General features: G+C 54.5%; 1 protein-coding gene across 1 annotated transcript in view; it reads left to right on the forward strand.

Annotated features, from left to right (window-relative positions):
- The window catches only part of LOC144946458 (uncharacterized), a 47,449-nt gene that overhangs the window by 16,310 nt on the left and 10,137 nt on the right, over nt 1-21,002 (forward strand). The window contains exons 2-6 of the mRNA XM_078875345.1: nt 11,191-14,581; nt 18,260-18,350; nt 18,882-18,975; nt 19,936-20,144; nt 20,617-20,770. Coding sequence (XP_078731471.1) covers nt 11,191-14,581; nt 18,260-18,350; nt 18,882-18,975; nt 19,936-20,144; nt 20,617-20,770 — 3,939 coding nt within the window. The remainder of the gene's footprint in view (nt 1-11,190; nt 14,582-18,259; nt 18,351-18,881; nt 18,976-19,935; nt 20,145-20,616; nt 20,771-21,002) is intronic.

Below are 21,002 nucleotides of genomic sequence, written 5' to 3' on the forward strand. Positions count from 1 at the left end.
AGAGGAGGAGGGGGCATTGCTTTTCTGTAGTTACCGTGGCGACCGTGTAATCTGTAGGATTTGTCTTCGTGGACCGTTTTGGTTTGCAAGGTGATGCTTTCGAAAAAAAACGCGCATGGGTGTAAATATTACTTAGCATCGCCAATAACTCGCGAACAAGCGCCATGTTCCTCCAATTAGCACGCTTGGCTACGTACGGTACGAAAAAAGTTCACGCTCGCACACAGTCGTATCGCCCGCGCGCGAAGGACCCATTACTCAGCAGTGTGTCGGTGACGTGGGTGAGGCTTGCAGGCCGGGCGAGCGAGCGAGGTGGGCGACAGCGAGCGCGTGCGATTGGCTGGCAGGGCTTGGAAGCAAGCGGCTACGTAGGGAGTCTCCCCGTGTGGGCGGCGTGAGACCGGGGAAGCCCTTCCGCCGTGGACGGTGGTGACGACACGAGCGAGGGGAGCGCCGCACTGACGGTTGGTTGCGCCGCCGCAAGATCGCGCGCTCACCGCCGAGCGTTCTCCGCGTTTGTCTTGGCGTGTCGCTCGCTGCGGACTCAGCGTCCCGTGCCTCCTTCGCAAACCTATTTTGACGAAACCAAACTCGAGTGTCGGGAACGATTTGCCAAACTGATGCGGCAAACGCGGTGAACGGTTTGTTTAGTTGGCGGCTCTCGGCACGCGCGCACTGAAAGGGAGTTTCTTCTCGTTTATTCTGTTTACACTAAGTTCTGGCAGTGAGTTTTGTGTAAATAATTTGACTTTTTACGCTCGTTAGTTTGCACATTGCCTGCACGCTGCAATGGCATGTGACTGCCGCCACTGCCCGACGGTCTTGGGCCGAGGTTGTCGCCTTCTGAGAGCTAAGAGAGCTGCTTTGCTCAATGGGGCCTCGCTTGCTGAAACAAAGTCTGTGCGAGTGACTTGAGATTGGGACAAAAAGATGTGACAGTGTGACCTCATGTTCCGCGATATTGGCCAAAACTGTGCCGCATTTAAATCTGGCTTTAAAAACCGCGATCTAGTGATAGAAACAGAAAGACAAACTTTGGTAACTTTTGACATTTATTTTTATCTTACTATTTGAAAGTGGGGTGACTACAAGGTGTCAAATTATTTTAAGAACGGAGGAGCGGGTGCTGGTGGGGGTGTACGCAGAATGAGCAGGTTTTGAGATTCCATTCTAGATTTGAAGCTTTCGTGACTGCAAGGATTCAAACTCTTGGTTCTTTCGGTAAAGTCACGTAGATAAAGAATGAAATAAAAATTAATAAAAACAATAAAATCACGACGTTTCGGAAGCAACACAAGACGGAAGCTTGTGTTGCCTCCGAAACGTCGTGATTTTATTGTTTTTATTAATTTTTATTTCATTTTTTACCTACGTGACTTTACCGAAAGAACTAAGAGTTTGAGATTCCACTTGGCGCTGCATCTACTGACCCCTTCGCAACGCTGTGATCCCCCTGCTCACCTGGTGAGCTCCGTTCACCTGGTCATCCACCCGCTCACCTGGTGAGCCCCCCGCTCACCTGGTGAGAGCCGCATTCGGTTCCCACTGTGCAAGAATGTTTGCGTCGCGCTCGCCCATCGTGGGCTGCGACAGCCAGAAGCCGCGGATAGGAACGAGGCAGATCCTGGAACCGTTGTGCGCTAGCCGCCGCGGCGGTGGCGGTGAGGTGGACTGCGGCCGCCGCACCTGTGCGGGCCGCGTCACGGTCGAGTTGTGTTTTTAAAAGGACTTGAGGAAACAACACGTGGCCACGTGTAGGGGGGGGCGGGGAGTCATGGGGCGCGGTACAAACGAAGCGTTTCACAACGGGGTGTTTGCTGAAGGAGGGGGGGGGACAGGGGCACGCGCTGCAGCAGGCGCTTGCTGCAACAGGCAACGCAAGCCGGGCTTGTCGAAACAAGTTTGGCTATTTATAAGCCGTGTTGTTGTGGGCATGATGTACCGTGTGTGTGTGTGCGCGCATGAGCGAGGAGGGGTTGCTACTTGTCGCTTCGGGAATGTATGGACACAGCTGACCAGTGCAACGCTCGCCCAAGCAGCCCTGCCCGGCACAGTTGAAAGTTTCTCAAACGTGCGCTTTGTGCGCCGTTCCTGCCGCCCTTGACACCTGTCGCTACGATCCGCTTCGTACGCGGCCCCGATGAGTGGACGCCCTTGTGTGGGATTCTCCCAACGCCATCTTTTTCAGATTTTCCTAAATTACTATGATAGTTCGATTGCTCCACGGGATTTGCTTTTAATGACCGATGGTGGGGAGTGGGGGGTTAGGGGGAGTGGGTGAAGTGCAGGGGGAAATGCTGTGCAACGGCTGAGACCACCCCGAGTCACTTCCTGATTTTGTTGTGAAAGGGGAATGGTTGAGCAGGCTGGCCACTCTGTTCCGTTTGCGTAAGGGGACATTGGTTGTTATTCGCCCTTATCGTTTCCTTGCAGAACGACCCCCCCACCCCACCATCAAGGAAAGGAAAAACACGCGACAGTTTTGAGTTTGCGTTCGACTCCTTTCCACCAGAGAGCCGCCTTAATTGAGAGCCGCAGGGCCTGGGATGGACACCCCGTGGAGCATGACCCAACGATTTTGAGCTCGGCGCATTCGGCAAACGACGGACATCTGCATTCGGCCGTTGCCGGCGGGTAGGGTAGCCGCGCCTCTGCGTCTCGCGTGGACGGGAACGGCCGCGGTAACCCAGCCGTGCCTTGCACGTTCCGCTCGTTGAGAAAATAGCTCGGCGAGGAGCCGGAACTGCGTCTCACGTCGACCACTGCCGAGTCTTGAAGGTCGTCAACTGCCAAGGCAGTTCGAATGCCAGACAGATGGCTAAGCTTGTTTAAATACCCTTCAGAAGTAAACATTCGGACAAGGAGGCTAATGCTGATACAAACCGTGGGCTTGCCCTGCTGGTGTCACAGTTGAGTTTTATTACTTTGTCTAGCTTTCATGTTGACTTGGCATTAATGTTTGATGGGCATTGACCCACGGTTACATGTACACGCAGTCCTCTACTTAGGATGGAGATGCGTTACGACGACCCCATCGTAAGTCAAAAATATCGTAAGTCGAAGATGGCCTAGCCTACCCAGGAGTCTTAAAGAATGGTGATAATTTATCAAAACAGAGAAATTTACAGTACCCTACTGTATAAACTATATACTGTATGTATTTATTAATCACAATACTGTATTGCACAGTAAAATGTAAAGTAAAAAAAACAAGGTAAATTCTTAGCCTACCTTTATGAACTGCAATTGAATAGAAGGTTTTTTCAGGAAACAATCCTATCTGCTATAAAAAACGTTTAACATGCATTGAACGTATCGTATCGTGGTAACCCTAAAATTAAATCGCTAAATCTACGTATCATACATGCATTGAACGTATCGTAATGTATAATTGTACTGTACTCGCCAAGATTCTGTCAGTCGTCTGCATACTTGAACGATGTTGTTGATGGCTACATTAACCTAGGCTGGAGATGCGTACATCCTGGCAGCGTCCCAACGTACAGTATCGTACCCCGTGCGCTGCTGCGTTTGCCTGCTGCGCGAAATTGAAAATATTTTTCAATTTTGTCATATCGCCATCGTAAGATCGAAACATCGTATGTCGGACCATCGTAACTCGGGGGACTACCTGTAGTTGTTTTCAGTCTAGTTGCTCTTCGGTTGTGCCGTGTTCACTCCTGTTTACCATCCACAACGTTGAGTGGGAGATGGTGCTTGGGGGGGTGGGGGGAGCAGAGGGAGAGTGACAGACATCTGTTAGGCGTTGAGAAGCTGAGTGGTGATGGGCCTCTGCACCAGGAGCTCAGCGCACTGGTGGTCAGTGTTGAGGCCCGACATCCCACGTGACTTGTCCCGTGAACCCAGAGGAGATTCTCCCAAATTCCTTCGGAGTGTTCTGCTCGGTCATCACCATCGCAGGCAATGGAAACGACAAATTAAAATCGAGGACTTGTAACCAGATTGCAGCACTCACGCCTGCACGTCGTGACCGTGTGGACAACCGCGTCGCACCCCCAACGTGGCTGGCGGGCGAGAGTGGCCACCCGGTTTTGTTGGTTCTTTTGCAATTTATAAACTTGCACCAACGTCGCCTCGGCGCAGACCAGAGGTCGCAACCGGGTACCCGATACCCGTACCCTACCCGATACCCGGCTACCCGTACCCGGCCAGGTACAGGTACCCGTTTGCGACCCTGGTGCGGCCGGGTACGGGTAGGCCGTGAGTCACTGGTGAGTAACCGTTTGTCACTCATTTCCCAACGTCTTGTCTCTTCTCACAATTCAAGTTCCTAGAATCAACCCACCCGCGCCTGCAACATGGCTTCATCCCAGAGGTCGCAATCAGGTACCCGATACCCGTACCCTACCCGTACCTGGCCGGATACGGGTATGGTACGGGTACGGCCGGGTACGGGTAAGGAATCAAAACCCGTTTGCGACCTCTGGCGCAGACATTCTGCTCGCGTACATTGCAGTGGCGTTGGGCAGACGAGGCATTGAGGCATGGTGCCCGTGTCCTGTTTTACAGCTGAGCCAGTGATGGAAATTCCGCATTCCTGCCTGTGGCGGGAGGCGAGTTTATCGTAAGTCACTCGCTCTGCCACCTGAGCCGATGATCCGAGACTGGCTCAAGTCGGCATCTGTCGTCGTACGTGACTCGCGGTCGGCCGATGAGCCTTCCTCCCACCCCTCGCTGCCCGGTGCGTGCCCCTCCGCCGCGTGGCAGCGCGCGTGTGTGGCCGCATGTTATTTGAGTGCCAGGTCATGCGTGTGCTTACAGTTGACACGCGTGAGCCAAGTCACGTGTTTTGCGCGCGTGCGCGAGGATGTGATTTCAGCAACGTCTCGTTACCTAATCTCCCTCCAACCGGTGGCAAATAGATCCCTGCGCCCCTTGTCGCGCCAGGTCGTTTCCTCCCAATATTCCACCTCAATTCCAACATCAACAAAAAAACCTCTCGCAGATTGCCGACTAGCGTGGCTTCGTCACTTCCGATAATTCACGTCTGTGTCGTCGGGCGATTGTGATATGGTTTTCAAACGAGGGGCACAGCAATGCTCCATATGGTATTTTTTTTCTAATCGGCTGAGCAGCTTATTGCCGAGTCTCTCAGATTACGGCTCAAATTAAACAGATTTAATGGTGGGAGGCGGGGGCGGCTGTGGTAGCTGTGGCACATAGCCTAGGGGGGTGGGCCTCTGATGGCTTGCGTGTAAAATAAGAACTGGGACAAATCGGAATCTCTCGCATCGTGCAGGGCATGGGAGTGGGTCAGGGAGGAATGTCTCTGGCCCCTCGTGTTCCTCCTTCCGGACCGGCCCATCCGGTCGGTTGTCTCGAGCTGTTTTGTTGTTGTGTTCTCTCGCGTTCCTACCAGAATGTTGGTAAGTTGGATAACGAATTGGATAGAACACACAACCCGGGAGAAAATCGGTGTTCATTTCGATCAGTCAGGAGGCTGTTGTCGTGAGACATGTGGCAGGCCTTCCCATTTGTTGTGCCAGGGTGGAGCAGCTGACTTTCCACACAGTTTTTGTGCTTCCAAGATTCACAAGCCACATGTGGCAATTGCGGCTGATTTTTTTAAGTGAGCAGCACGTTTCTCGAGTGGAATCGCCCGACGTTTTATTTTCTGTTTTCCGTCAGGTCGAACCGTGCCGAGGGGGGAAGGTGTCCGCTTCAGGCTTGCCAGCTCCCTTCTTTTGTCAAGGCGCTCTTCCTCCTCCCTCCCAGCTTAAATAAACGCTCCAAGCCCAGGACGTGTCATTCAGACCTATTCTTCACCTGAGGACGGCTGCTTGCGTTGTGGCCGAAACGTCGTGACTTTACTGAAAGAACCAAGAAGAAGCTCCCTAATAGTGGATGAGGGGAGAGCCAAATGTGAATGGCATCGCATTGTTGAGTGGATTATTATTTATTATCAACTCATACTCCTTTTTTAGCGTCCCGGGGAAGACTCGAAAATTTCCCAGGACGGGCAGCCACGTGAATAAGAGGGGGACGATCCTGGGAAAACCAGGGGACGGGTGGTGACCCTCATCCTCTTCGTGAATGAGAAACGAGTGTTTCCTCCCCCCTCCTCACCGCGGGAGGGCACAGTGCAAAGTGCCGTCGCTTTGAAAACCGCTCGCCTCGTTTTACTTCTTACATCTGCATGCTTTACGCTTCTTTGAAGAATTTTATCCGGCGCCCATCGTTTGCGACACCGACATTCGTTCATTTTTCCACCGCATTGATGCAGACTCATCGGGCGCAGAAACATAGCGCAGAGCCAGGCCCATGCGCACCCCCCCCCCATGCCTGCTGACTGCCCCCCCCCAATCCCTCCTCCCCAACCCCCTTCTTTCACCACCCCCTCTACCCCCTATCCCCTCCCCCGCACCCCCTGCGGTGTGGTCACACCCACTGCTGGGAGTGAAGCCTGTTGTTGTTGTTGCTGCCGCTGCTGCTGCTGCGTGCGAGTGGCTCACGGTGTCGAGAAGCCCTCCCGGCAGTGACAGTTGCGCTCGGCGGCGGCGACGGCAGGCGGCCGGCGCTTCAAGGTCACGGTGACTGGGGGAGGGAGAGCGCCGTCGTGCCCACGGGTTCCGCTCGTCCCCGCGGTCACACACCCCCCCCCACTCGCTTCTCTCGCTCGCCCGCTGTCTCTTGGCCGTGAGATTTTTAAAAAACGCAGCGACTCTGGACGGCCTGCTGATACCGGAGCGATCGGCGGCTCAAGTTTTGTTGCCGGATTTTCGCAGCCGGGTTCATGGACTCCCGTGTGCCGCATGCGCCGAACTCGCCCCTCTGTGTTTTTACTTGTGAAGGAGCGAGCAGTGGTTGTGTGTTGGTGGTGGCGCGGTGGTGATTGTGGCAAAGGTGGTGAGTTTATAGGAGACATTCCATTTCAGTGGACTTTCTACCCAGTTGTAAAGTTCAACAAACTTCTCAAGAGATTGCCAATTGTTACACTTTTGTTTACATTGCTGCAGACGCCCCTTAGGTAATCCTGGTTGCAGCTCGGCTCACCTTGTTTAGAATGAAGTCATTTATGGTCATTACGCAAGCCTCCATGCGCTGCGCGTACACACGGGCGAGGAAGCAGTTTGGACAAACCTGCTACACATGAATGTGAATCCAGGGTACACGTGAATAAACATTCACGCGCGTGGACGTACACACAAACCACGCGCGGATGAATCGCTTGACCGCCGTGTCGTAGTCTTGAGCGCAGCGGACGTTTGCGGCGGCGGCGGGCACCTGATGCCAGAAATGAATCGACTCTTTCACTGCCGAGAGGCGAGCGGCGCGGACGCCGCGGCTGGTAAACAGCCCGCCAAGATACCCCCCCCCACATCCCGCCCGCTCTGGCGCAGCGACGCATGGATTATTTTTTTGTTTGAGCCGAAGACGAAAGTAGCTTCCACCGTGCAGATGAGCTATGCTCTGTCGGTGGCCCTGATCCAGCGAACGTGCCAACGTTGGCCGTGTGGGTTGGAACTATTGGCACAACAACGTTCCATGTTTATTGGGGGAGGGATGCTCATGCCAAATACAGAAGTAAAATAATAAGAATAAAACATAAAATAATTCTCACGACGTTTCGGCCACAATGCAAGCAGCCGTCCTCGGGTGAAGAGCAGGTCTGTCGGAAAGACAGCGTCATTCAGTCGCTGTCTTTCCGACATTCAGACGCTGTCTTTCCGCCAGACCTGTTCTTAACCTGAGGACGGCTGCTTGCGTTGTGGCCGAAACGTCGTGAGAATTATTTTATTTTATTACGTTTTATTTTTATTACTTTATTATTTCCCTTCTACGTGACTTTACCGAAAGAACCAAGAAGATGAATCCCTGCAGTCACGAAAGCTTTAAATCCAAACAGAAACAGGTTTTCACGCGTCGGGGCGGAGGGGTTGGCAAATCACGCAGCGAGACGGGTAAAACTCCCCGCTTTCGTTGGTGCCATTGTTGTCAATTGTAAATCACAGTTTCATGCAGACGAGGAGGAAGGGCGGCGACAACTTTGTTTAGGCCTTCACTGTAAACATGCCAATGTTGTCGTGGGGGTGGTGTGTTTGGAAGGGGTGGTCCCGTTTGTCGGGAATGTCATCTTAAGTGTCTCCTTAGTTATGGTGGCTCGATGGTTCGCATGCAGAGAGAGGGCTGTGCCAAGAGCTTCCTGAACCTCGTGCTTGAGTTTTTATTATTATTTATATTTACGTTTCTAATGTCTTGACGGTCACATTTGTACTTTTGTGTGCGAGTTGCTTTCTGCAGCAATTCGTACAGTAACATATATGTATAGTGTAATTATACACTGTATCACAGATTAGTGGGGGCGGGGGGGGTGGGCAAGGTAATTTGCCAGAATCTTTGGTAAACAGGATAAAGATCCAGGTAGAAAACCACTTGGGAGAAAATCCCTCCCCACCCCCATCGGCCACACAAAAGTTATAATCTTGCTGAAGCTCTACAAAGTAAATCCAGAGAATCCTCATTCTCCCTATCTGCTGTCCTACCACAAAGATCAAATCTCCTGAAGCCCCCCCTCCTCCCTGCCCGATCTAAGTGCGCACTGATTTTTGTGGCCGCTACTGCATCGCAGGTGAGATTTTGGTCGGCTGTTTAACAACTTTGGAGTTGCGACTCTGGAGGCCTGCGCGTGTACACAAAGACAAGGAGGCAGTGGAATGGTATGGACCGTGCTTGCCTAACGTATTCACTAAAACCACAGATCGGGGGTTTGCGCAGTCAAAAAATATAATTCCTGAAGTCCATAGGGGTTAGATGAACGTGCAGAACTTTGATTAGGTACATGATACAGCTTTGCTGGCTTGGGGCGTGCAGCTATTTTTGTCGTTTTTTTTTTAGGCATTTAGGACAGACACTGCCAGGGTCTGAAGAAGATGCGAGCTATCCTCAGATGAGGCTATTAGCATTCATGAGAAACGTGGCTCCTGCAATCTGATCACGAGTCCCCGGTTGGAAGATTGAGGTGGGTAGTGGACTTTGTATACTTGGGCAGTAATGTCCGTATTGCCAGGGGGCTTTAAGAAGGAGTTTGCAGAAGGTGTATTTGTTTAGCGGGGCTTGTGTTAGATGCGCTATGGAAACTAGATGCGATGGGTAGGCCAGGTGTGTAATGCACAGGGCAGTTGATGAGGCGGGAGTGATATCCGTGTTTATAGATTTTAAACTAAGCAGTTTGATAATACAAATGTCCTTGCATTTAAGGACAGGTGTCTTGAGGCGGATGCTGAGAATATCTTCGCAGGACAGGAGGAGCCATGCAGACGTGATTGTTGTGGTTATAGGATAGGGGGGCGAAAAACCGGTTGCGCTGGGTTGGACGTGTGATGGGACAGGGTGCTCAAATCAGGTGGCAGCCAGCCCCGAGCCCAGCGAGTAGGATCGCAATTCCCAGTAAGAAAACAGTGGTTTGAGGTTGTAGTGGACCTTGTGCAATTAATTCGTAAAATTCGGCAGTAAGCAGCGGGGGGGGTGATGGGGGGGGTGCTGCTTTGAGATGGATTTCAAGAAGGTGCATTGTTTTAGCAACACTAGGGTGTTGACGGGCGGCTACGGAAGCCACTTTGCAAGAGAAGAGGGTGAAAGTATTTGAGTGCGAGCGAGAAAGGGACATTTTTAGGTGGGAAGAGCCAGCCCCCTCATCGTTCGGGAGATTCTCCAGAACCTTGCGAGGGCGGGGGGGGGCGGGCAGGAGCTCTGATCAGGTGGCCGGGGCCCAGCTCCCTCTCGCAGCGCGCGTCGTCACGTCTCCCGCGCACAACGTTGGCTCAGTATGCATCCCGCGGCGCTGTAATGCGCACCGTCTAGACCGGGCTTTTGTCCGATTGTGTTGCTGCGCGCTCGTGATTCTTGTGACGCAAGCGGCGAGTGAATTGAATCTCCTTGAGTTTACTGGCTGTCCCCCCGACATCAGATGGGTGCCCGCGGGTGGGGGTGTCGGCGTGGGGGGGGAGTGGGGAGAACTTGGCATCTACTTAAATTTCTTTGTAAATTAGCTTTCTGGAAAGAGGTTTAGTTAATTCGTGTCTTGTTTATTAACTTGCGCTTTTGGGGTGGATGTGGGAAGGGTGGTGGGGATGTCGGAGCAAATGTAACTTTCCATTTCATTGCAATGATTAAAACATGAGAAGAATGCCATATTTTCTGGATTATAACACGAACCCCCAGCTAATGCTTTGAAATACGGAGGAACGAAAAATGTGCCTTGTAATCCGGTTGATGCAGAATCGGCTTTACACAATCACCCCCCGGCCCACCAACGCTTAGCCGTGGTGTTTTTGAGGTCCGGATTTTAGTTGCCGGAGGTGTCTCGTGACCCACGTTGGTGGTGAGTTCATTGACTAATGACCGAGCCGAGAGATGTTTAGACTCTGCAGCCTTGTGGACGCGTGCGCCATTGCAGAGAGAGAGAGAGAGCCCCTGTGGTTGTGGTGGTGATGGTCGTGTGAGGCTGCCGAGTTTGGCGGATTACTGTGGGAGTGTGGTGGTTGACAGTCGGACTTAACTCGCTGTGTGCGCCACCATGCTCCCATTGCTTCTACCAGCTGTGCTGCCATTTAATTTAATTCGCCTTGCTTCTCCGCTGGTATTACTTGCGTGACGAGATGTTAAAAACCTCGCCTGGTATGCAGGAGGTCATGGATTCCGACCCTGACGCCTGTATGCTTGGAGTTGGCATGTTCTCCCCGTGCTCATATGGATTTTTCTCCGGGGAGTCCGGTTTTTCCCTCCACATTTTAGAAACATGCGTTTAGACTTGGGCTTCTGTACATTTCCACGTGATAAGCCACTTTGTTGAGCTGTCATATGCGACCAGGTCGCTTCCAAAAAAGAGCTACATAGCTCAGTGGGGCCTTATCTGGCCAACATTCTTTTAATATAGAGAGTTTTTTAGTCTGCGTTGTGAAACACGACACAGTAACTGTACTCCATAAATACCACTGCTGGGTAAAGGCCTCTCGTGCCCCTTCGATGTAATCATCCACCCAGCACCTGCAGATGAGCTGATTTAATCGCTCCACCTCCTCGGTGAATGTCCCCTCGGCCCGTTCCGCTGTGTCGGTCACAGAGGTTGTTAGATTATACTTCGCCAAACTGGCAAAGTATAATCCGTGTTTTCTGGCCCGGCCGCACATCTGCAACGTGTGTGTGCGTGTCTGTGGTGTGTTTTTGTAGGCAGCTGCAAGGAGCAAGGCCGTCAATGGCTCGAGGAAGTCACGACCTCCGGACCCCGCGGGGCAGTCCAGCGATGGCGCCCGCGACGCTGAAGATTCCACGCCCCCAGCCGCCGCCGCCGCCGCAAAACCCGGCCAGGAGCCGTCGCTCGCCACCCCCTCTCGCTCGCCATCCCCGACGGCGCCCCCTCCTCCCAACGGCGTGGCGCACGAGAACGACACTCAGGACGACTTTCAGGACGATTCCTCTCAGGGCAAGGAGGTGGTGGTGGAGAACGGGCAGCCCGCAGAGCCGGAGCAGAATTGCCATGGCATGAAGCGGCACATAAACGGTTCGTGCCCGCAGGCGATACCGCCGAACAAAAAGCCACGGTTGGAGGACGTGGAGCTGGACCTGCTGAGGTTGGCCGACAGCCTCGCGCTGGCGGCGGAAGGCGGCGAGGCCGCCGCGGTGAACGGCGGAACGGGCGAGTACCCGCCCAGCCCGGATGACGGTGCCAAGCGGGCGCCCAGCCCCATTGTCACGAACCCCCTGCTCTTCCTGTCGGAAGCAGCCTCGGCCCAGCAGGGATACTGCAAAGCCACCGCGTGCTCGGAGAGGAAGCCCGAAAACTGCGACTGCAAAGGCCCGGACTGCCCCGACTTAACGGCGGCCGCCGAGAGCGGCAACGACTGCGAGCGGTCTCCCGAGGCTGGCGGCAGCTGCGCCACTCCGGAGCCGAGCGGAGCCGCGCCGGGCCCCTCGGCCCAGGCTTCGCTCGGCAACGGCGGCGTCGGAAACTCCGCGGCGTCCGGCGGCAGCGTGCCGGCGGAGAGGTGCAGCTCTCCCGCCTTGGCACTCGCCGGCGGCAAAAACAAAAAAGGGGCAAACGCTCACCTCTCGGGTTTCTTTCAGAGCTTCCTCGACTTTGCCCTGCAGCAGCAGATGAGCCCCGAGCAGGCGACGGCGGTGAAGGCGCTCGCCGAGTTGTCCAATGGCACGGGAGCCCAGTTGGCCGGCGCCGCGCCCAAGCAGTCGGCGGGCAAGGGCCGAGCGGGCAAGGCGGCGAAGGCAGCGGCGGCGAAGGCAGCGGCAGCGGCGGCGGCGGCGTCTCTTTCGCAAGCGAGCAACGGCGTTGGCACGTCCAGGCAGACGCTGGCCGAGCTGTGGCCCGGGCCTCTGCAGCAGAATCAAGAGGCGGCAGCGGCGGCAAAGCACAAGCAGCATCTGCAGGCCCAGGCTTCTGCACAGTACTCGCAGAAAGCGGCGCAGCACGGCGCGGCTGCGCAAAATCACCAGCAGCAGCAGTCCCAAGCGCTGGCGCCAATGCAGGGGCAGCCGCCGCAGGGGCAGTCGCTCCTACAACAGAAAATTCTAAACGATGCGCACATCGCACCCCTGCTGGTGCAACCAAATCACAGCTTGATGAACCACCAGCAAGAGCTGCACTCGCAACTTCACAGCCAACATCTTGCTCAAGAGCAGCAGCTTACACAGCACCAGCAGCAGGCGCAGCAGCATCAGCAGTTCTTGCAGAGCCATGAGCTGGCACAGCAGTATTCGCATCATCAACACAATCAACTGCTTCTGCAGCAGCAGCAGCAACTGCTGCTTCAGGATGCCCAATCGCAGCAGTGCAAGTGGCAGCAGAGCGCAGCGTTGGATGCGCAGTCACAAGGCCACACAAACGCCCACGGCCAGGTCTCCGACGGAGCCGCCTCCGTTGCCAAAGAAGACGACGCCCCCGTGCCCCGTAATAACCTGCACCAGCCGGCGGTCGCTTCCTATCACGGGCAGCCGCTGTCGATGGGAGCGGAGGGAGACTCAGAGCAGAGCAGCCGCCCCTACTCAGAGCTGTCCGAAGAGGTGCTGCGAGGTGATGCCTCGAAACAAAGGTGCTCGGAGCAAGCGACCACCAGCAACCAGTGCAGCACCCGCTCCGTCATTATGAATCACGTGGCGTCCGTGTGCTTCGACGCCGACAAAGGTAAAAGCCATCGTACGTTTATGGGACTCGACGCCGAGCGATCAGGGACTCTCCAAGGTGCTATCACAAGCCGACGCAACTCGAGCGACCCAGCGGAGGAGCACGGGCTCCTGCAGTCGCACCTGCTGCCTCAGGGAGGCCAGCACGTGATGCACGCCCGCCCGCAGCACGGCGAGCGCGACGCGAAGAACTCGGCGGCGGCGAGCGAGCGCTACGGGCAGCACGGGCAGCACTGCGAAGGTTCGCAGGATCCCCAGGGCAGCCTGTCGCTGCTTGCGCACGCTTCCGACGCCCGGCAATACTACGGCAGCAAGAAGCAGATGCATTTCCAACAGCCGATGCCGCAGCAGATGCAGCCGTACAAACACTCCGAGGTGGAACAGAAGTCGCTGGAGAGGCTTCTGCAGCAGCACATGCAGAGCGGGGATGAAGGGCTGTTCCAGAAAGTGCTCGGGAGCGAGCAGCAGCAGCAGCAGCGTCTGCAACAGATGCAGTCGAAGGAGCACCCCGCGCAGGGACACAGGGACAAGGCAGCACTCAAGGGGCAACATAATTCGAGTTACAAAAGCGGCCTGTCTCGCAGCAACAGCATTGGTTTTCAGCAAGCATCTGGGCCGGGAGAGCAGCAGGATAAACGAGGCTCGTCCATGAAAACATCCCAGCCGGACAACGGAGTGATTTGCTTCTCCAGTCGAGGTGCGAGTGGCCACGACTTGGGGCACAGAGTGATTCGCAGTGGTTCGCCGATGTCGAGCCGAAAAGAGCAGCAGTCCTCCGTGCACGACCCGAACAACGACGACCTGAAGGAGATCATCCGGCAGCTCGAGATAAAGATCGCCGAGGACCCCGAGTCGTCGGACCATTTGTCGCAGCGGCAGCAGCACCAGCAGCAGCAACGGATGGACGTCTCCCACCCACAGTCGTCTCGCCCGGGCTCTGTTCGCGCATCCGCCGATCTCCCGGCTAACCAGACGCCAACGCCGCACAACATGCGTTTGAAAACCGAACCCACGCCAGCCGAAATGTGCCACCGAGCGAGCAACGATTTGGGGACGCACGGTTCGACGCGCACTTCCTTTTCGTCCCCATCGCCATCTTCGCTGCCGCCGTCGTCGTCCGTGCCGTCATCCTCGACCGTGAAAGCTCACCTGGCGGCCTACCTGCAGAGGCAGAGCCTCCAGGTGAAAGTGGAGAGCTCGGGGCCCATCACGGTGCTGTCCACCCTGGCCGCATCCGTGGGGATGGACGGGGAGGAGGACAAGGGGGCCACGCTGTCGGGAAACTCGACCCCTGCAAAGCAGCCGCCGTCCATCCTCAGCAGCTTCCTGGAGTCGCCGCTCAAGTACCTGGACACACCGACCAAGAATATCCTGGACACGCCCACCAAGAAGGGCCAGTTGGACTTTCCTCCGTGCAGCTGCGTGGGTGAGTACGGGACGCCGTGGGAGAAACGGAGAAAACCGTGCGCTCGCGCGGCGGCGGGCACCTTGCCAACAGTAGCGTCTCTTTCCGTGTCAGTGTCACCGTCCACAGGAGGAGTCGGCGTCGTGGATAGTATACGTGTGGACGCCGCGGTGGGGAGATGTTAACTACCTCGCCTGGTATACAGGAAGTCGTGGGTTCGATCCCAACCCTGACGCCTGCTGTATATTTGGAGTTTGCGTGTTCATTCCGTGGTCGCTTGGAGTTTTCTCCAGGTCCTCCGCGTCTTTTCCCTAAACATTTAGAAACATACTTTCAGAGTATTTGGCTGCTGCTGTACATTTTCACTGAATAAGCCACTTCGTTGAGGCATCGTTTGCGTACTCCCCACAGGGCCACGAAGGGCAGGCGCCACATCTTATGAAAGTGTAGACTGGCGAGGGACCCGTAAGGCCACGGCGGCACACGAGGATCCCGCGAGGGTAGGGCAGGGTGGTGGCGGGGGGCTGGACCCGTGTGAGCAGTTGGGGCCTGTCTAGTGTAGGCGGTCGGCCGTTGCTGACGCGCCGCGTCTCTCTCTGGCGCTGCCGACGCCGCTGCGAGCGAACGGCTCCAAGTGGGTCACTCGGTCGACGCCGCCCAAACGGGGCGCCGCGCCACGGAGAGTTGGGCGCTTGACAAGGCCCAGCCTCTCTCTGTGTGCGCGCGCGTATGCACAACGTGTTCGCACGCGTGCCGCGTGTGCGCGCGCATACAAAGACAAAGATCCCCCGTATAGCCTTAACAGACTGTAGGGGCAAGTGCTGTTAGCGAGCACCTATGAAGGCCGGTACGGTACACGAGGGGGTGGGTGGCCAGCACCACGCCCGACCGCCTTTGTCTCCCTAATGGCGATGTTTACACACCGCACCAGGTACTCATTGTAGGCTGAGTCGACCTAGGGGAGGCCCAGGACCGGTTCTGATAATCGTCACTGGTGTTGGCGTGAGCGGGAATCGAACCCGGGTCGCCAGGTTCATAGCACAGCGCGCTAACCGCTACACTACCGCTCCCCAGCACTGCGCCTGGCCACCTTTGTCTCCTCAATGGCGATGTTTACACACAGTACCAGGTTCTCATTTGAGGCCGAGTCGACCTATAGAAGGCCCAGGACCGATTTCAGATAATCGGGGTGTTGGCCGTGAGTGGGAATCCAACTCGGGTCGCCGGGTTCGTAGCGTTGCGTGCTAACCGCTACACCACCTCTCCCCACAAACGCACATACCCCCCCCCCCCGCACACGCACCTATGTGTTCACATGCACAAACACACAGTATCACGTGCTGAATTCTCGAGCTTTGCAACTGAAACCATGCGTCCCTTTTAGCTACCACGTGCATTCATAAATCGTGGCGTGCAATGACGATGGCAGATAATAGCTGGACCCCCGAATACCTCTTCACTCTAGACGTGGCGTTCACTCTAGACACGTGGTGGTGTTCTTTCCACTGGCACATCCGAGCCGAGCCATGACCAAACCCCATGGCATTCTGTCAAGACATCTGAATCTGGCCCGGAGCCAAGTAGGTCCAGAGGTGGGGGGGTTAACGATGGATTGTGTGTTACGTCAAATGGCCTCACCGTGTCACCGAAACACTGCATGTGACATTTACAAATTATTCTCTCGGAGCACAAAGTCAAAGATCTCCAGTATAGCCTTCACGGACTGTTGAGGCAAGTGCTGTCAGCGAGAACCGATGAAGGAGGGCACGGGGCACACACCCATCTGCTTGGCGTAGATTTGAAGCTGTGGCACTAAAGGCAGTTATTGCCACATAGTGCCCTCTGTCGACAAGACATGAACACAGCAGACATTCACAGCAGAGACACACAGACGCAGGAGCACGCAGACACATAAATTGCTCGACGTTCCTGAAAAGTAACAGAAAAAGGCCTGGAAATGTTACAAGCCCTGCTGATCCGTAGCTAATTTCCTTCCTGCCACCCGTGTTAAACGACCTGTCACCAATTAAACTGGTGCCAATCAGCAAACCTTCCACGGTGCCGTTGGCGTTTGCAGGTGCTTTTAAATCAGCCGGAGCATATCCATTATTCAAGAAGCCAACCTCTGGCATCAAGCTGTGTTAATGACTACGGCCTGATTTCTCATCTGTCATTTACGTCCAAAGTGTGGCTGCTGGCTTATCTTCAAAGCTAAAATCTAAAACACTTCGGTCTGGTTATAGCCACAGCACCACCTTCCGCAGGCCGCTCTGATTAACATGAACAGTGTTATACTTGTAGATATGGACAAGTAGGTCATGTGCCAGAGTAGAGATTATTAAGTACCACGTAAGGTGTATAATGTTAATTGTGGCGTTCACATAATTCACTTCGGCCACATCAATCACTTTATGCCACCTTAGGTATTACCGACAGGTGAAATATCTGGTCTGGACTCATGGCCTACGAGAGACAGTTTACCACACTGTCCATTTTAGGTAGTTTCTGCAGCCTTTGACATCATTGCATTGCCTTTCCCGTCATTGGAGCATCTGGGGACGGCCCATAAATGGATGCCATTGCATGTTTCTTATGTATCCCGTTGGGTCTTGTGAAGAATTCAGAATTTTTATCGAGCTCGCGTATGCAGTGCGCATGGCGTTCCACAAGGGCTCCATGTCAGGCCCCGTTGTGCTCTTTGCGATCTGCGCAGTTGTCTGTGCGACAGTTGTTGACGCGAGGATCGCCATCCCACACCGGACTGTGTTCGCCCCATCCTGCATTGGATTGGATGGATGCATTTAAGCATTGGTGCTTATCGCCCAATAACAGCCCAGAGCCAGTGGTGGAAATTCCACACTTCTGTGTTTTGGATGAGTCTCTCCAGAGGGATCAACCACTGTTGAATTCTCCACAAAGTGGTTTCTTATTTAACGACCCCCTGGAGAGGTGATGGACTGAGTCAACCCCCGACCAGGATTTGAACTTGCGACCTTCAGATTGCGAGCCGCTGGCCAGTTCATGGAACTAATTACCCCGTACGATCCTTCTCGGACACCGTGATCGGCGAACTCCCGTCTGCGGGCGGTGCAACCAAACCCATCCGTCTGGTGCCGCTGATGGAGCTGTCGTAAACTTATCTCAACTTTCGTGACACAGACTCCCATTACAAGTTTGGCCCTGTGCTTCACTGCTTGGTGTTAACTCGGTCCCCCGCACATGTTTACATTGGGTCAAGAACATGTGGGCAGTCGGCCCGGGGCGCAGTGGGTGGGGGTAGTGGAGGGGGTGGGGTGTCAGCGATGGTGAAATGATGGGAGGGTTGAAACTGCCTTTCAAGTATTTCGGTCAAAGGTCATAAATACTCCCGGCAAATGTGGCTGTGGGAATATGTATGGGACTGGAAGCATGGCTCGGTATAATTGTTTTATGTACATAACGTCGTCGTTCATGCAAATTCCATCTTATAATGGGGTGGAGCCACAGATAAACGGGAAGGTAACAATTGCCCAAGCACTGCCATCCCCTATATATTAAGGTGTTTTCAGCCACCTAATGAGTGTTTAAACATTTCATTTCAAGGGGTACGCAATGAGCATGCTTTAAGAAAAAGGAGGGGGGGTGAGGGGTGTTGTATATGGTTGAAATCTGTGTGGCGAATATCTGAGCGCGGTGTGACGACGATGCGCGATGTTTCAGATCAAATCATCGAGAAGGACGAAGGGCCCTACTACACGCACCTGGGAGCCGGCCCAACGGTGGCAGCCGTACGCCACCTCATGGAGACGAGGTCGGTGGCACAAAGCCTCACGCGGTGTTTGTACGGGCCCACCAATTACCGCCCCCCCCCCCCCCTTTTTCCACTGGCGCGTCAGAGCCGTGCGGGGGGGTCGCGCTCGATGATCCCGTGGAATTTGTGATGTTTTGACCCCACACCAGTTACATTGCACGGGGTTTTGTTAGCTATGGGAGGAACCCAGAGAACACGGAGGAATCCCACGCAGAACGGGCAGAAGAACGTACCCACTACACGCAGAGACTGTGCCCCCGTCGGGGATCGATCCCAGATCCACTGCGCCCACTCCATATTTTTCCTTTTCAAGACCGCGGTGCTATATATGTATATAGATGAATGTGAGGTTATTATTTCGTTAATTGTGTTTTTGTACACCCACAGCTGTCGCGACAGCAGCAGGATTTCCAAATAACGGTGTAAAATATCGAGGTGGATTGATTGAGTTGCCGTTTTGAACCACATCGATGGCCAGGTTTACCGTCTAATGCACTTGTGTTTGGGGCACGTGGCCGGCTCTCTCTGCAGGTTCGGTGAGAAGGGCAAAGCCGTGCGGATCGAGAAGGTGGTGTACACTGGGAAGGAAGGCAAAAGCTCCCAGGGCTGCCCCATCGCCAAGTGGGTGAGTGAACTATGAAACTATTTATAAACTACGTATTATTTTCCTTTTACAAGATAATGCCCACTGAACTATGTAGCTCCTTTATCAGAAGCGACCTGACCACAAATGATATCTCAACGAAAGTGGCTTATCTCCTGGAAATTCATAGCATCCAAACACGCTGATCGGATGTTTCTAAATGTGGAGAGAACAACCGGGAGGACCCGGAGAAAAATCCACGCGACCACGGGGAGAACATGCAAACTCCAAATGTACAAGCGTCATGGTTGGGATTGAACCCACGATCTACTGTATGCCGTGCGAGATAGATCACATCTCGCCACTGGCGGTGTGGACGGGAGAAGATGTGGCCGTCATTGTATTCGCACACACGAACCTCTTCCGGCAGCTTCCCGAGATTTTTCATTGCGAGCGACAACGTCTTAAGGATTGCCCCACTGCGCCCCCTAGGGTGCATTTTTGTTTAAGGGTTTGATTTGGCAATTGAATGTATTTGCCAATCGAAGAGTGAGAGCCATATGCGATGTGTTGCTTAAGTTTCAAGTGTATTTTGTTTAACTAAGATGATAATCTTTAGTAGTTAAAAAAACGTTGAAAAATGTTGTTTGCATGAAGTGTCATCGGTAAAACAATAATGCCAGTGCAAATGTTTTTTTAAAGCTTAACAATTTAAGCCAAAGCGTCGTCGCATAGCCAGCAATATTAACAGGGGGGAGACGTGGACATGACATCATTAAAGTGACGTCGCTTCGTATCGCGTTGTATTTTAAAATCAATCCAGAACAAAACCGTTTTGGATCATCAACCAATTTGTCTGTATTCGTGAGTGCCATCCCACCGCTGGCCTGCCAAGTCCTGCGCCTAGTGTGGCAGGTATGTATATTAGCAAGCGTCGGTGCTCTGCAAAGGGGCCTGTGTAAGTGAGCGGTGGCTGTGGCGCGGGGTGGGGGGGCCTGGCAGGTCCTGCGGCGTGCCAGCGAGGAGGAGAAGCTGCTGTGCATCGTGCGCGAGCGTGCCGGTCACCGGTGCGAGAATGCCGTCATCGTCATGGCCATCATGGCGTGGGAGGGCGTGAACCGGGGGCTCGCAGACCTCCTCTACAACGAGCTCACCTCGACGCTCAACAACTACGGCGTGCCCACCTGCCGGCGATGCAGCCTCAACGAAGAGTGAGACCGATCGTCACGCAACGCGCGTTGCTTAAAAGTTCCCCGAGTTTTTAAATAATTTTGTTTTACCCCAGGTGAGAACTCTAAGAGAGAGAGAGGGAACAGGAGGTGTAGAAGGCTCATTTGCAACGAGCGTTGACCTGGTAGCAATTCGATAACCATCTATTAATTGCTTTTTCGATTTGCTCGGCTGCATCAGATGGTGGAGGGTCTTGCAACAGAAATGTGACCACATTATGACGTGGCCTAATCCAACATTTTTTTTACGAATCATACTACGACGGTGATTAAATAAACAAACGTTTGACAAAATTGACGCTGCTGGGCACCAAACTGACTGAGTCTCGTTGTGCGCGTGTGTGCGTGCGCGTGTGCGCACGTGTGTTTGTGTGCGCGCGTGTGTGTGTGTGTGCGTGCGTGCATTTGTGTGGACTCGTCGCGTCTGCCCCTCCTCCGCGTGGCCCGCCCGTAGCCGAACCTGCGCCTGCCAGGGCCTGGACACCGAGACTTGCGGAGCCTCCTTCTCGTTCGGCTGCTCCTGGAGCATGTACTACAACGGCTGCAAGTTTGCGCGCAGCAAGTACCCGCGCAAGTTCAAGCTGAACGGAGATGACAGCTCCAAGGAGGTGCGCGTGCCAACAGCCGTCGTCCCCCTCCCTACCTTCTACCCAGAGGTCGCAAATGGGTTTTGATTCCTTACCCGTATCTGGCCGCACCAGGGTCGCAAACGGGTACCCGGCCGGGTACGGGTAGACGGGTATCGGGTACCCGGTTGCGACCTCTGAGGCGCGGTGATGTGACCCAGCCCGTGGCGCGTTCGCCGCTTGTGGCGGCGGTTCGCGGTTTGAATCCAGCGGC

The sequence above is a fragment of the Lampetra fluviatilis genome, chromosome 41 (genome assembly GCF_964198595.1).
Source record: "Lampetra fluviatilis chromosome 41, kcLamFluv1.1, whole genome shotgun sequence".
Taxonomy (NCBI): Eukaryota; Metazoa; Chordata; class Hyperoartia; order Petromyzontiformes; family Petromyzontidae; genus Lampetra; species Lampetra fluviatilis.